At 32.9% G+C, this 14,930-nt stretch overlaps 2 protein-coding genes across 2 annotated transcripts; both read right to left on the bottom strand.

Moving 5' to 3' along the window:
- Positions 1–207: 207 nt before the first annotated feature.
- LOC112733061 (nuclear transcription factor Y subunit B-7-like) lies at positions 208–1,081 on the bottom strand. The gene has a single exon (XM_025781922.2). It carries the CDS (start codon positions 922–924, stop codon positions 253–255), a length of 672 nt encoding a protein of 223 aa, XP_025637707.1. The 5' UTR covers positions 925–1,081; the 3' UTR covers positions 208–252.
- Positions 1,082–2,055: 974 nt separating this feature from the next.
- On the bottom strand, positions 2,056–7,503 carry LOC112733060 (probable methyltransferase PMT26). Its single transcript, XM_025781921.3, has 9 exons — positions 7,132–7,503; positions 5,142–6,291; positions 4,907–5,056; positions 4,164–4,434; positions 3,853–3,963; positions 3,593–3,767; positions 2,883–3,152; positions 2,598–2,792; positions 2,056–2,490 (listed from the first exon to the last, which is right to left on the bottom strand). Exons 2-9 carry the CDS (start codon positions 6,249–6,251, stop codon positions 2,265–2,267), a joined length of 2,508 nt encoding a protein of 835 aa, XP_025637706.1. The 5' UTR covers positions 6,252–6,291; positions 7,132–7,503; the 3' UTR covers positions 2,056–2,264.
- Positions 7,504–14,930: the final 7,427 nt, after the last annotated feature.

Here is a 14,930-nt window from a genome sequence, read left to right as displayed (position 1 = left end):
GTTTTCTTATCCAATCACAATTTTTTTAATATCAAGTTAATCAAGCGGATAGAAGGAAAACAGAAATCAATCATGTTATACAACAAATATGGGACAAATATAAACAAGAGACTCAAAATACTTTTTATTTTAAAACTGAGGCAAAGGCCAAAATTGTGATATATTATATGTTTAAGTACATATATAAACGTTACATTATATTCTTAAAAGCTTAGTGAAAAATGAAAGGCGTATTGGAATCTTGCACTGGTCTTACTCGTACCAATGCCCCACGGAATCAATCTGATCTTGAGGTCGTAACTGTTTCTGAATTGAATTTGGTGAAAACGGCAATGAAAATGGTTGATCCGTGGCTACATAAGGAGGTTGATGAGAAATGAGATTTGCAGAAGTATATACACTATTTAGTGTTTGATTAGTTTCATCTTGGTTATGGTGATGGTGTTGTTGATGCTGATGCTGATGCTGATGGTGTAGCCTTTGTTCAGAACGCTGTTGCTTTGGAACATTAAGCTTTTCTCCTTCTATGTCTCTATATTTTTGGAGATAGGATTTTAATGGTTCCACATAATCCTCAAACCCTAGGGTTGTGATGGCCCAAATGATATCATCACCATTGATGGTCTTTCTTTTTTCTCTTTGGCATTTGTCGGAGGCTTCTCCGGTGACAAAGCTAATGAACTCCGATACGCATTCTTGAACGGTCTCTTTGGCGTCCTTGGAAATTTTTCCGTTGGCCGGGATCACTTTTTTCATGATTCTACCAACATTGGCTATGGGGAGAAAGCGATCTTGTTCTTTGTTGTTGTTATTGCTGCTACTATTGTTGTTGTTGTTGTGGTTATTGTTGTTCTTTAAGCAAGGGCTTTCAGGGCTTTCTGTGGTGAACCCATTTGGCAAATTGCTATGGCTTTCATCTTCCATACTTCTTGGGGTGAGTGGTGGTGTTAGCTTTGTAGGGTTATTATAAATTATAAATTATACATTTTAATAATGTGAAGATCAACTAAAAGAGGGGCATGAAAATAGGCAAGTGAGAAGGGTTAGGACAAGTGAAAGTTGAAAGAGAAACAAAAATTGGTTTAAGGTTAATTTTCACCATTGATTCCCTCGGACTCGCTCTAGATGTAGAACACTTCATGTAGCTAACTGCCAAGGACCCAATCCAACTTTAAAAAAAAAAAAAAAACTAATTATTGACAACAGAAATACCGTTTTGACCACTTTTCACACTAAATTAGCTAGCTTTATTTACTGTCTTTAAGAAACAATAATAAAATGAAATATTTTCATTTTTTTCAACCCCCCCCCCAAACACAAAACAAAAAAGAGAGCAGTTTAAGTTTGAGACTTTGCTTGTGACTTTGTCGCTCCACTTTATTGTGTTGAGCTCACTTGTTCAAAAAAAAAAAAATTCGAGCCTCTCGCTCGTATTTCCTTTCAACCCTTATCCAAGTTGTGTTCATATTTCTGATCAAATAGAAACATTCATAATGTAAAGAGATTGCTAGTCTGTTTACACACAAGAAGCCTAGCTAGTAACACGTTAATTAGAAAAGATAAACTCTTGATTAGGCAGTGTCTACTACGATTACTCGTTCATTAATATTAAGTAAATTCAAGATTTTTTACCTTTAGAACTAAAAATAATAAAACACACACATGACACACGTTAGTCGTTACCAAAAACTCTAGCATGCTATATTACTATAAATTAAATATTTAGAACGTGAATTACAAAATTGGACGTGACTAAATGACAGCTATTTGAATTTTTTTTTCTTTGGTTTTACTTTAAAACGATTTTGAGCTAATATTTAATTTTAGTTGCCATTCTTAATGTGCTTTTTTAAGTGGTAGCATGTTAATTTTAGTGCAGCTAAATATATTGTAATAACATTGATTTTGGTTTGGTAGCGTGATGAATAATAATACAAATAAAACCCCCTACAAAAATGCTTGTATCTATCTTCTCGTTCTACATTATGTACGAAAAAATAATCTGAATAAAATCTTCTACATATGAAACGATAATCTAGAGGGGACAAAAAGAAATGAATAAGAGAATTTATCTCTCAATTTTTCTGCAAAATACACCAACCTCTAAATGGAGATCGAAATCAATAACCAAATGGGGGAGAAAAAAAGAAAAAAGCCGAATACATGAATGCCTAACTACCATGATACATAGATAAATGTGGAAGTACAATTACACAATAATTTTTCTAAGCCAAAATCCAAAAATCACCTATCCATCCTGTCAATCAAACAGCATATTCGAGCGTCACAGTCTCCGTAGGCCGCCACATGGACTTCCGGGCACCCAAAAAGCCCTCATTTTCTTTAGTGTAAGTCATGCGAACCTCCCAGTTCATAGATTTCACCATGCTCTCAAGCTCGTTAATTACCTCAGCAGTGTCTCGAACAATAAGCATTCCTTCGGGCCTCAAAATCCGATCAACCTCAGCCACAACAGCTTGAAAATTACACCTAAGAGACCAATAAACATGTTAGCAAAATGACACATAATTATTGTCTGTTGATATAATCTGACACTATTGATTGTGATGACTGAGAAATGAAATAATTATACACACCTTTTCTTGAGTCTTGAAAACAGATGATCTGCATGGAGGAGATCGTAGGACCTAGGATAAGTGCTAAACGATTCACACCAATCATGATACATGCCAAAAAGACCGCGTTCATATATAATAGGAAGTGTGTCTGGAGCATCTACTGAAACTACATTCATGACCCAAATATTCAAATCTTTCATAGCTGCAGCAAACCTGGAGCCCAAAAACAGTTATAAAACAAAGATAGTGACAAGGACAGTCTTATATAATTCGGATTAACATTTCAAAAGTGATTTTTCTTACCCTCCGTAGACTGATCTCATATCCATGACATTTCGAACATTTGACCATTGAATTCCCATCCCATCTACATACTTGGAAACAACACGTTTCCAGTGATCATAGTCCGCAGTAAAATCGTCAGGAGCAGGCTTTCCATAAACTCCAACTTGAGAACTTGTCAACCAGTAAGGTACATTAGTCAGTCTTGCTGGCCATTGCGCTGGCCACTGTGAACCACGCTCTGATGAACTCACTGGCACTTTGTGCATGCAAGATTGCAATGGAACGTTCCTGGGATCAAAGAGATCAGATAGAAGACATGTCATATAAATGAAGATAATCATTATGAATTTTCTTTTATTAATTGTTTCTTTCTCTCTCTTTTTTTATTCATTGAAAAGCTAATATATTTAGACAAAAGTGTAAGCAAATACATTAATTTTACAATTGACTCAAAAAGTAAGAGAGCCAGTTAATTTGAGAAGGATGGAGAGTGAACAAAGGAGTGAAGAACACTCTTCACGAAGCTAAAAGTGTTTTTCATTGGAAATTAATTTTTCATTTTAAATTCTTAAACCACTGAATCCAATAACTTCAAAATTTTTACCCCCACCCTAGGCTCCTTAAGATGTGCCCTTCGGAAACTTTTTAACCAAACACAATAATAATAATAATAATAATAATAATAATAATAATAATAATAATAATAATAATGTTTCATGAAGAAATACCATGCTGCATTTGGATCATCAGAATCTAGACACATAGGTGGCTCGTTATTAGATCGTTGCTCGTAACATTCATTAGAAGTTGGCTTTCTGTATGTTGCTATACCAACTCCATTAAGTTTATCCCTGGTAATGTTCACAACTTCCCAGCACATTGCTTTTATTAGCTTTTTCATTTCTACAAAGCAAATCATAAAATGTCAGTGTCGATATACCCCGACATTAAAATGCTTAACAGAGCCAGCAGTCTAGTTATCATCTACCTTTCCATATTTCAACATCTTCTGTCTTATTTTGATAAATAGGAGTAGCAGACCAAACAAAGAAACCACCAGGCCGCAATACTCTATTCAGCTCCAAGAGAAGTTTTCCACCTACAATTGTACAAATGGTAAGCTGCTAAAATAAAAAGCCACTTGCACATGAATCCGTGTTATATTATTACTATATAAAGAAGCTGTCTCACTAAATTCTCAAAGGATCAGGTCCAGACTGTTCAGTACAGAAAAGCTGCATAACAATTCAAGCTTGTATGAACATGCATTCATCTAAACACTATAAAACAGTGAAATACCTTCTATATGCCACGGAACTCTACATCGTGCACAATGGACTATATCAAATACTCTTCCAGGGTAGGGAAGCCTCACTGTACCCATCACGGCAGAAATGGCAGGAACTCCCCTCTCAAGTGCAAATTGTACCTGAGCTTCATGTTCATCTTTTGGTGCCAAAGACATTGTAAGTACGTCTCTCTCAAAGAGAAAGCCACCAAAGCTGGCAACACCACATCCAACATCTAATACCACCCGTGAGCGTCTGCCCCAAGCTATATCAGGTACAGACTGCATCACAATGTTCCTCAACAATGTCAATAAAATAAAATAGAGGAGATCACATTTCAAGTTAGTAAATCAGAAATCACATAACACACGCTCTGACAACCTTTTATCATACTCAACAAATAATATAACAAAGACTTCTGAGGGTAATTTTGAAATGATATCCTTTTATGGTGGATGACACATAGGATAAAATATTCTGAATATTTATCTGTAAAATCAATAATGAAATCACAAATACTTGAGCAAAGGTCACAAAACTCCATGTTAATTTTGCTTTGTTTGATTTGAAATTAAATTAGAAGAAGCAACTAGAGAACACAAGAATTATATAAAGAGATCAATCGAGATTCGGGAGCAGTGTATACAACATTTTTTCATGTAACAGGTAATATGGATTTCTGGAACTTGCAACAACATCCCATCCAGTTTTTTTCATATGAAACTTGTAAACATCAAAAGCAACCAATTTTACCTGTTGTATAGTGTCAATATAATGAAGTGCCCCATGCTTGAATTGGGTTCCACCACCCGGAAAGGTAAGGTACTCGCCTGTAACTTTCACCCAATTTTGATGGCCCTTATATTCAGCAAGCTTAGTGTGTGGAACGTTGTAATACCATATCTGCAAGAAAACAGCTCATTATTTTATTGAAGAATATCTTGTCAAACCAATAATGATACTTGCTTGCATTTATGTTGATGCATACCTTCTCTCTGCTTTTGGGCCATGTAATTGGGCGTCTATATCCTTCTGGAAGAGGGACAAGGCAGGTAGGAGGTTCTTCAGGACAGTGCCTTTCTCGGTGCTCATAATGTTTGGTACTTGGAAGTTTCCTGATTGCTTTCAAGTTGTCAAGGCATGGGATGTAGTCAGGGCCAGCAGTGGAATTGCATAATTTCCAGTTGTACACAGTGGATTGCTTGGAGGATGCTTGTGACTCCTTTTCATTCTTCGACTCTGCTGCCTGAGTTGAAAAAGACCCATTCTGAGTGGTATTTTCATTCAGAAGCTCTGACTGGGCCCCAGAAGCGTATACTTCAGTTGAAGTCTGCTTGTTGGCACTGTCATCTGTTTCCTTCTCATTGGAGCTTACATCTGATTCTTTATCACTTTGTTGCACCTTATCTTCTGTCTTGTTATCAGTTGTTTCACTTGAGTCATCAGATTTCTTTTCACTTCCATCTGAATCAGATTTATTTGCACTTTCATCTGAATCAGATTGCTTATTTTCATTCGATTCAGATTTTGTATCGCTCTCATCAGATTCAGATTTCTTCTCACTATCACCAGAACCAGGTTTCTCAGTTTCACCACTATCCTTGTTTTCTGTAGTTTGTGAGTTTGATTCAGTACTTTCTGTGGGGGAATCTTTGTCCTCGGTTTTCTTGTCTCCATCTTCTGTTTTAGATTCTTTAGAAGACTTTTCTTCAGACTTGTCCTCTGATTTTTCTTCCTGGTTTTCTTTCACGTCAGAGTTGTTTTCTGAGGTGACATTTGTGTCCCCCTTGGTTGCATCCTCAGGAAGATCACCCTGATTGTCTTCAAACTTCGGAGTGTTGCCACTATTGTTGTTGTCAGTCACCTGTTCTTTCGTGTCACTCTGTGCTTCTTTCATGTCAATCGTGCTGTCCTGAGCAGCATCGGTCTTGTTGTCCTGTGTAACATCGGCATTTTGTGCAGGAACTACAGAGGAGGATGTCATCATCCATACCCCAACCAGACATAGAGCCACAAACACAACAATTGTCACTGTCGAGCAGAAACTGGACGATGACTTTTTATTATTGTCTATTCTAGTATATCTTGCTTGAGCCATGTTTTAGCAGGGTCCAACAATTCACACGGATAGTTTAAACCTGGTCAAGAAATAAAACCAGAATTAAACACCAACCATGCTCATAATCTGATTAGTAATGGCAGAACTCAGTCGCCCACATCTACACAACTCAAATATAAATAAATCTAACGAAACACATACAGTTACACGGAAATTCCATGTGACAATAACTATTAAGAAAAATCAAATTACAGGATGCTAACAAATCTTTAAGTCAAATCGAATTGGAGGTTTAGCCATTGCCATAGATTAGTGATGATTTCAATTTCCTCTTTTCATTACATTAACATTTTTCAAGTTATGAAAGAACGAACACAAATATTGAACACAGTAGGAGATCTAATCAATTCACAAAAACCAAGAACAACCGGATCAGAAAGTTCCACGAACGGAAATGCCAATCTTGAACGATAAAGAGCGAAATTCAACAATAGAAGCTGTCAAACAGAGAGATGCATAAACTAAATGATTGCCGCGGATTGCTGAAGCGGTTGACAAAAATATCGAACGTATTGAACAGATTAGCAAGCAACAGCGTAAAGTCAAAGCGTAATCAAGAACACTCACTCAGATCTACGCTACCGGAAAGAAAAAAGAAAATAAAGAACTACGATAAAAGATAACGTAATCACCCTTTCACGGAACAATGCAATCACAAAGAAATATGACAACGAAATATAAGAAAACCGCCACAGTGAGCTCAGAAACGAGAGAACAAGCAAAATAAAATCAATAAATTATATAGATATTGAATCGGTAACACAAAACAGCGACGTGTAAAGGAATAATAAAGAAAGAAATAAAAGGGAGAACGATATGTAAGGATGACAAGGAGAATAGATTGAAGGGAGTGCAGTACCTATGGATATTCGGAATGGAGCAGATCTGAGAAGGAGGAGGAGGAAGAAGATTAGAGTGGTTATCTTGTATCCATGTCCATGGCGTTGGCGTTGGCGTTGGCGTTGTGTTGTGCTGGTTTTCACGGGGAAGAAAGAGGGAGATTTGAGTGTAAGGGGAGAAAAGCAAGAGGGTGGGGTGTAATATATGATGGAAAATGATGGAGCCAATTGGGTTGCTATCAGTTATCAATTCAATGTCTTTTGCGTTTGTCCTTCTTTTTCATTTTTTGGACTGAAATAAAAACAAACAAAACTAAAATGTGATCATGTGATATAATATATAAAAAATAAAAATGGGTTTAAAAAAAATAATAATAAGTAGTTTTATTTACAACGAAAAAACAGAGAACAGAAGCGAGTAGGAATAGGAGAGTGTTGGCCACATGAAAGGCGGTGAAACGGGTGCTGATTAATGATTAACGTGCGCCCTAAACGCAAGCAGCAGTAATAATAATCCCCCGCCTAAATCACCTCTCAAAATAAGCCAATTAACACCCTTATCAATTATCATGGTCGTTCGGCGTTCCCTCTTCCTTTCTTAGTTCTTACTAATGCTACGATTAATTAATTGTTTGTGTATTATTGTATCTTCCTCCGTTAAAATTGCATTCAGAGTTGTTTTTTTAAATATTCCACTTTGCATGAGAATTTCTATACTTGGATCGTCCTCGACATGTAAACATAGTAGTCTAGAACCATAAATGAACATGTTAAGGAAAATTTTATGGTGCTGAAATGAGAAATGTTTCCCGCTGCTGAATTTACGTATCAAGTTTGGAGAGTTAATGTGTCTCATGTGAATGAAAGTAAAAGAGCAAAGTTATTATTTGTGACACGACAAGCAGAGTTGGATCTCACTAATATCAGTTTAAAACTTTAAATTTGACAAAGTTCTAACTAATAATTTAATAATGTATAATTTGCATTAATATATATTGTAATGATTTATATTATTTTAAGAGTAAACTATTATTTCTACCGATGTCAGAAATGGATCTAGAGGAGGATGAGTAGTAATCTCGCTCCCCTTAATTTTAAGGAACTTTACTTATATATATGAGATATATGTTTAAAGAAATAAAAAATATTATATAATTAGTAGTTTTATATGTATTATTTTTTATTATGTAATGGATTTATCTCTCAATTATTTAGTTTACTAATATTTTTACTTACCTAATTTAATATCATACCCTCAAACTTTTGTACTTTTTAAATTAGTTTTTATCAAAAGTGCTATTTGTATATCAAAATCAGTCACCATTATATTTATGGTTTAATTTATTTTCAATGTATATTTATATTCTAACATATATTTTATACTAGTGGCTGACTTTAATGACTGATTTTTGTATACACGTAGCATAGTTAAAAATTTTTATAATTATCTCTATATCTATTTTTTAAAAAAATCATTTATTTTTTAATATTAACATATTTAACATTTATATTATTATATAAAATATTAATAATGACTTACGTAGTTATATTTTGATAATCACATTGTGTATTTTAGATATTCTTTTCTTATTAAAAAAACTCTTTTTTTTAATTTATGTTGTTAAAAAATCTTTTATAAAGATATTCTATAAGGTGCTATGTCTTTCATATAATTAATAGTTTATAATTTGTTTATAAATTTTTTAAAAATTTTAAACGAATTAATTTTAATTAATAAGATATGTAATAATTTTTTAACTAAATACGTTATAAATTATTGATATTTTATAATTTTATAATATACTATTGATATTGTTATGTTTCTTTTATATAACTGTCATTCTAAAAAAATTGTGGAAAAATTTATAATTTTTAATATATATAGTGATAAACCTTTTAAAAAATTAACTCAATAACTATATATTATGTTTAAATTCCTTTTATGGAATGAAAAAATATAATAAAAAATAATTAAAAACTTGTCTAAAATTCGACTCCTCTATATTAAAATTCTAAGATTTCTCTGTCCACGAAAATTTTAAATGCTGACAAATCTACTCACAAAACAATGAAATTTAAGTTGTATCCAATAAACATAGGTTCCGTATGACAAAATTATCTAAACTCTAAAAACTACCCAAAAATCTCAAATTACCCTTCTTAGACTAACTTAATCCATCCTAATCCCTAATCCCTCACCACTAAATTCTTCTTTTCCAATTCTTATCCACATCTACCACAACTGCTAGTACCACCTTCACTCCAACCACCATCCCGTCGCCTCCTTCTTTTTACCATTACCATCCTCCCAACAAACAACTAAATTCAGAGGTCAAAAGCTAGATAGATCTATGCATCACTATGAACCATAACCAAATACTAGTCACTGCCACCATTCCCAAAACCACAGTAATTGCTATTATCATAAATGCAACTTACATCACTACTGTTTCTGTTGTATCCACCTTGACAACGACCACTACCATTAGTGAGGACAGTGCCTCCAGCGGCGAACTTCGTCGACGGTGACAGCAGACGCGATAGTGACGGAACGGTTCCTCTTCCATTGCAACTCTCCTCTTTCTCTCTGACTAACCTGAGCTCTCCCTCTCTTCATTCTCTACGCCTCCAGCTACGATGGCAATACATCTCTTCCTTCCTCTAGTGGCAGCTCTGACAGCCGCGACTTCGAGGGAAGCTTTGGCGGCGACAACACATCCTTTCCTTCCTCTCCTCGGTTTTGTTGTTTTCTTTCACTATCTCTATTTCGGCCTTTTCTCTCACTCTTTCTCTCTTGCTCGATGGCAACAGTGATGGCCGCTCCCAGTCCTGCCAGCACCCCCCTTTTTTTCTAATTTTTGACAATTTTAGAAAATTAATTGTGTTGCTTATAGTATTTGCAATGGGGATAAAAAATTAAGGTTAAAAGAATGGTAATTTGGAGTTTCTGGGAAACTTTTTAGAGTTTAAATTTTTTTGTCGTACAATACCCATCTTTCATGGTACAACTTCAATTTCGTTATTTTATAGGTAGATTTGTCAGCGTTTGAAATTTTTATGTATAAAAATAGTAGTTTATCCTTATTTTAATGGATGAATTATGAACTACGTCTTAATTTAAAATGGATCGTGAATGAAGATTTGAAGAAAAAAATATATTAGACTACACGTTATGAAAATAAGGATTAGGGTTTGAGGGAAGGAGGAGAGAGAATAGGGAGAATGATAGGTAACTCTATTATTGATTGTGTCCATTAGAGAATATGAGAGGGGCTATTTATAGTCAAGGGTCCAACTCTTAGCCAAGGGCCCAACGCCTTATTAGGGCATCCACAATAAATATATTTATAACACTCCCCCTTAAATGTCCCTAGTAATAATAGTAGACTAGTACCTCATAAAAAAATCTTACTAAAAAAATATAGTGAAAGAAAAAGAGCACACTGTCTTATAATAAGTTAGGTAGCTGCCTCGTTAAAAACCTTACCAGAAAAAACCCAAAGTGGGATAAAAACCATGGTTAAAGAAATGAGTACAGCCCGTATTACTCCCCCTGATAATTACATCACTTGATATCTCTTAGTCAGCGCATTCCTATCTTATATACTAGCTTCTCAAATATTGAAGTAGGTAGTACTTTAGTGAACATATCTACTAAATTATCATTGGAATGGATTTGTTAAACGTCTATATCACCACTTTGTTGAAGATTATGAGAGTAGAAGAGTTTTGGTAAAATGTGCTTTGTTCTATCTCCTTTGATACATCCTTCTTTTAGTTGATGTATGCGAGCAGAGTTATCTTCGTGTATGACTGTTGGCATTTTCTTCACAGGTAAGCACACATATCTTGGACATGTTGGGCGATTGACCTAAAACAAACACATTCTTGAATTGCTTCATGAATTGCTAATATTTCTACATGATTTGAGGATGTTGCAACTATAATTTGCATATGAATTAACCTTTGTACTTCTATTTCACATTGTCTAGTGCGAGGATCTAAATGTAATAACGACAATGTATTCCAGGTAATTTTCTTTTTCAACTGCTTATTTTCTCCCCCTAATTTTGGAAAATTTGTTTCATCAAAGTGACAATCAGAAAATCTTGCCTTAAATAAATCATCTGTCGTGGGTTCAAGATATTTTATAATTGATGGGGATTTATAATCAACATATATCCCCAATCTTCTTTTGGGTCCCATCTTTGTGCGTTGTGGTGGAGTAACTGGGACATAGACCGCACATCCAAATATCCTAAGATGAGAAATATTTGACTCCTGACTGCAAGCCAGTTGTAAAGGAGAAAATTTTAGGTAACTTGTTGGTCTTAAGCATATAAGTGTTGCAGCATGCAAAACAGCATGTCCCATGCTGAAATGGGTAGTTTAGTTCTCATAAGTAATGGTCTAGCTATTAACTGAAAGTGTTTAATCAATGATTCTGCTAGGCCATTCTAAGTGCATACATGAGCAACAAGCTCCTCTATAGTAATTCCAGTTGACACACAATAATCTTTAAATGATTGTGACATAAATTCACCAGAATTATCAAGGTGTATTGCCTTTATAACATATTTTGGAAAATGAGTTTTTAATTTAATTATTTCAGCTAACAATCTCGCAAACGCCATGTTGCGAGTTGATAGTAAATAAACGTGGGACCATCGTGAAGATGCATCTATTAAAACCATGAAATATTTAAATGGTCCACATGGTGGGTAAATGGACCTACATATATCACCATGAATGCATTTCAGAAAAGATGGTGATTTGATCCCAATTTTTTCTTGAGATGGTCTTGTAATTAACTTTTCTTGAGAACATGCAGCACATGAGAATTCATTAAATTAGAGGATTTTATGTTCTTTTAGAAGATGACCAGATGAATTCTCGATGATTCTTCTCATCATAATTGAACTCGAATGACATAACTAGTCATGCCATATTATAAATATTTGTATTTGTAAACTTCTGGTTTACTATGACATGTGATTCCACATTGCTAATAGTGGTGTAGTCCAAACCTGAAGAAAGAGCAGGTAGTTTTTTCAACACGCATTTTTCTCCTAATCTCATAGTTGTAATATAAAGATATTCGTTGTTTTCTTCTCTTGCAGTTTCTACATGGTATCCATTTTGGCTGATATCTTTAAAACATAGCAAGTTCTTATGAGACTTAATTGATAGTAATGCATTATTTATGAAGAACTTAATTCCTTTAGGTAACACTATAGTAGCTCTTCCGGAGTCTTCAATCATTTTTGCATTACCTATAATTGTACTTACATTTGCTTTCTTTGTAATAAGAGGGATAAAATGTCTTTTATCTCTAAGTATTGTATGTGTTGAAGCATTGTTAGCGAGACATACTTCTTCATTGTTGAATTTGAGTGAAGCGTGAGAAATATTCATATCTTCATTACGAAAAATAAAAATTACCATTAATGAAAAAATTCAAAAGAAATTAAAAAAATTGAAATTACCGTCAAAGGGAGAAAGGAAATAAAAAAAATTAGTAAAAAAAAATCTAAAATGAAAGATTTTTTATTAATATTCTTCTAAAAATAAAATTGCATCATCCAAAAAAAATATGCTTGCATGGGCCACCAAAATCAAAAGTTAAGGAAGTTATCAAGATCTGCATAGATATTATTGGTGGATTTCAGATTCGTTTTAACACCGTTAATTTTAACTTCATCTCTTTAAATAGTCAAATTGGTCACTTGTTTTTGCCCTTTCCTCTTGATAGAGTCTTGATATAACTTGACAAAATGCTCAGGGGTATGACATATACGCGACCAATGACCTTTTAATTCGCACCGATAGCACAAAATTTTCACATTTTGTGAATTGTTGCTCGGACATGCTTTTTATATTTATTCCACTTTTGATTATGGGTAGGAATTCTATTGTTCTATTTGCCACACCCATGCCCACGTCCATGTCCACAGCCACGGTTTCGACCAATATTTTGATCGTGATTTCTTTTATGTTTACGAAATGCCACATTCACTTCAGGAAAATCGGTTGAACCAATAGGATGGACTTCATGATTTTTCATTAATAATTCATTATTTTGTTCTGCCAATAGAAGATAACCTATTAGATCAGAATACATTTTGAAACACTTTTCACAATACTGTTGTTGCAACAGCATGTTGGAAGCGTGGAATGCGGAATAAATTTTTTTCATTAAGTCTTCATCTATGACTTTTGGCTACACAATTTCAGTTGAGAACTTATTTTAAAAAGTACAGAATTGTATTCACAGACTATTTTAAAATCTTGCAGCCTTAAGTGTATCCACTCATAACGAACTTTAGGCAACACTATAGTCTTTTGGTGTTCATATCTCTCTTTCAAATTTGTCCATAGTTCTTGTGGATCTTTAACAGTCAAGTATTTTACTTTCAACCCCTCATGGAGATGATGATGCAGAATAATTAGTGTCTTAGCCTTATCTTTGTTTGACAATTATACCTCTTCTTTATGGTATCTCTAAACTTTTTGGATACCAATTAAGTATGTTTCAACATCAAGCGCCCATTCTAAATAATTTTTGCCGGTTAAATCAAGAACGGCAAATTCAAGCTTTTGCAAATTTAACATGATAGCTCTATAAATAAAAGTAAGTAAATAATTAAGAATAATAATATTAATAATACATATAAAAATAAAGGAAAATAAGTAAAATGATAAATAAATAAATAAATTTATTTCAGAAAATTGATAAAATATATTATTCCTTTTAAGATAGAAAAAATAATTTAAATGGAGTATTAAAGTTATACATTCATTGTTGAGAATGTAAATAAAATTGTAATACTAGTACTAGGGGTACTATATCTTCACTCGAAAGAATAATTATGTTTATTATTCACTTCGGAAAATGATTATTTTATAATTAATTATTATTCACTTCAGAGAATAATTTTGTATATGATTAATTATCATTCACTTCATGAAATGACATTAATATTAAATAAAATGTTATATTTATATAAAAAAATAAATAATATAAATAAATCAAATAATAATAATAATATAACAAACTAAAGAAAAAAAATGAAAAACTATCAAAGAAAGAAAAGAAAAAAATGGCGAACAAAACCGAAGAAAGGAAAAAAGATAACGTTACGGAGATGATATGCATATATAAATTTATATGAATTTAAAATAAAAGCATATGCATATATGGATTAAAACAAAAGAAAAACGTATTTATAAAATAATTATTTATGTGTGATATACATATATATAAAAAATTGACAATGATGTTTAGGAAAAAGGAAGAAATTAAAGTGAGTAATAAAGAAAAGATAATTTCATAGAGTAGAATTTGTATTGATAATGTGTTATGAAATAAGGATTAAGATTTGAGAAAAAGAGAAGAGAGAATATGAAAAATGATATGTAATTCTATTATTAATTGTGTCCATTAGAGAAAGAGGAGTTATTTATTATAGCCAATAGCCCACAATAAATATATTTATAACACTACATATATTATCTTTTAATATGTTATTTAAAGTGCAATGTATTGTATTTCTTTTAAAAAATTTATTGGATTACATATATTATTATTATTATTATTATTATTATTATTATTATTATTATTATTATAGTGTTTAAATAAAACTTAATATAATTTAACACATGACAATTTAATATATTATGTGTTATTCTAATTTTTTTATTTCTTCTTCCTTTAGGGTCGTTCTATTTTCTTTTTCTTCTTCTTCAAATTAAGACTTATGCAATGCATGTTTGTGATGATTAATTTACAATTGATCTCTTTTGCTCTATTCTTCTTTTT

The sequence above is a fragment of the Arachis hypogaea genome, chromosome 13, assembly GCF_003086295.3.
Source record: "Arachis hypogaea cultivar Tifrunner chromosome 13, arahy.Tifrunner.gnm2.J5K5, whole genome shotgun sequence".
Classification (NCBI taxonomy): Eukaryota; Viridiplantae; Streptophyta; class Magnoliopsida; order Fabales; family Fabaceae; genus Arachis; species Arachis hypogaea.
This window is presented reverse-complemented; position numbering and strand designations above follow the sequence as displayed.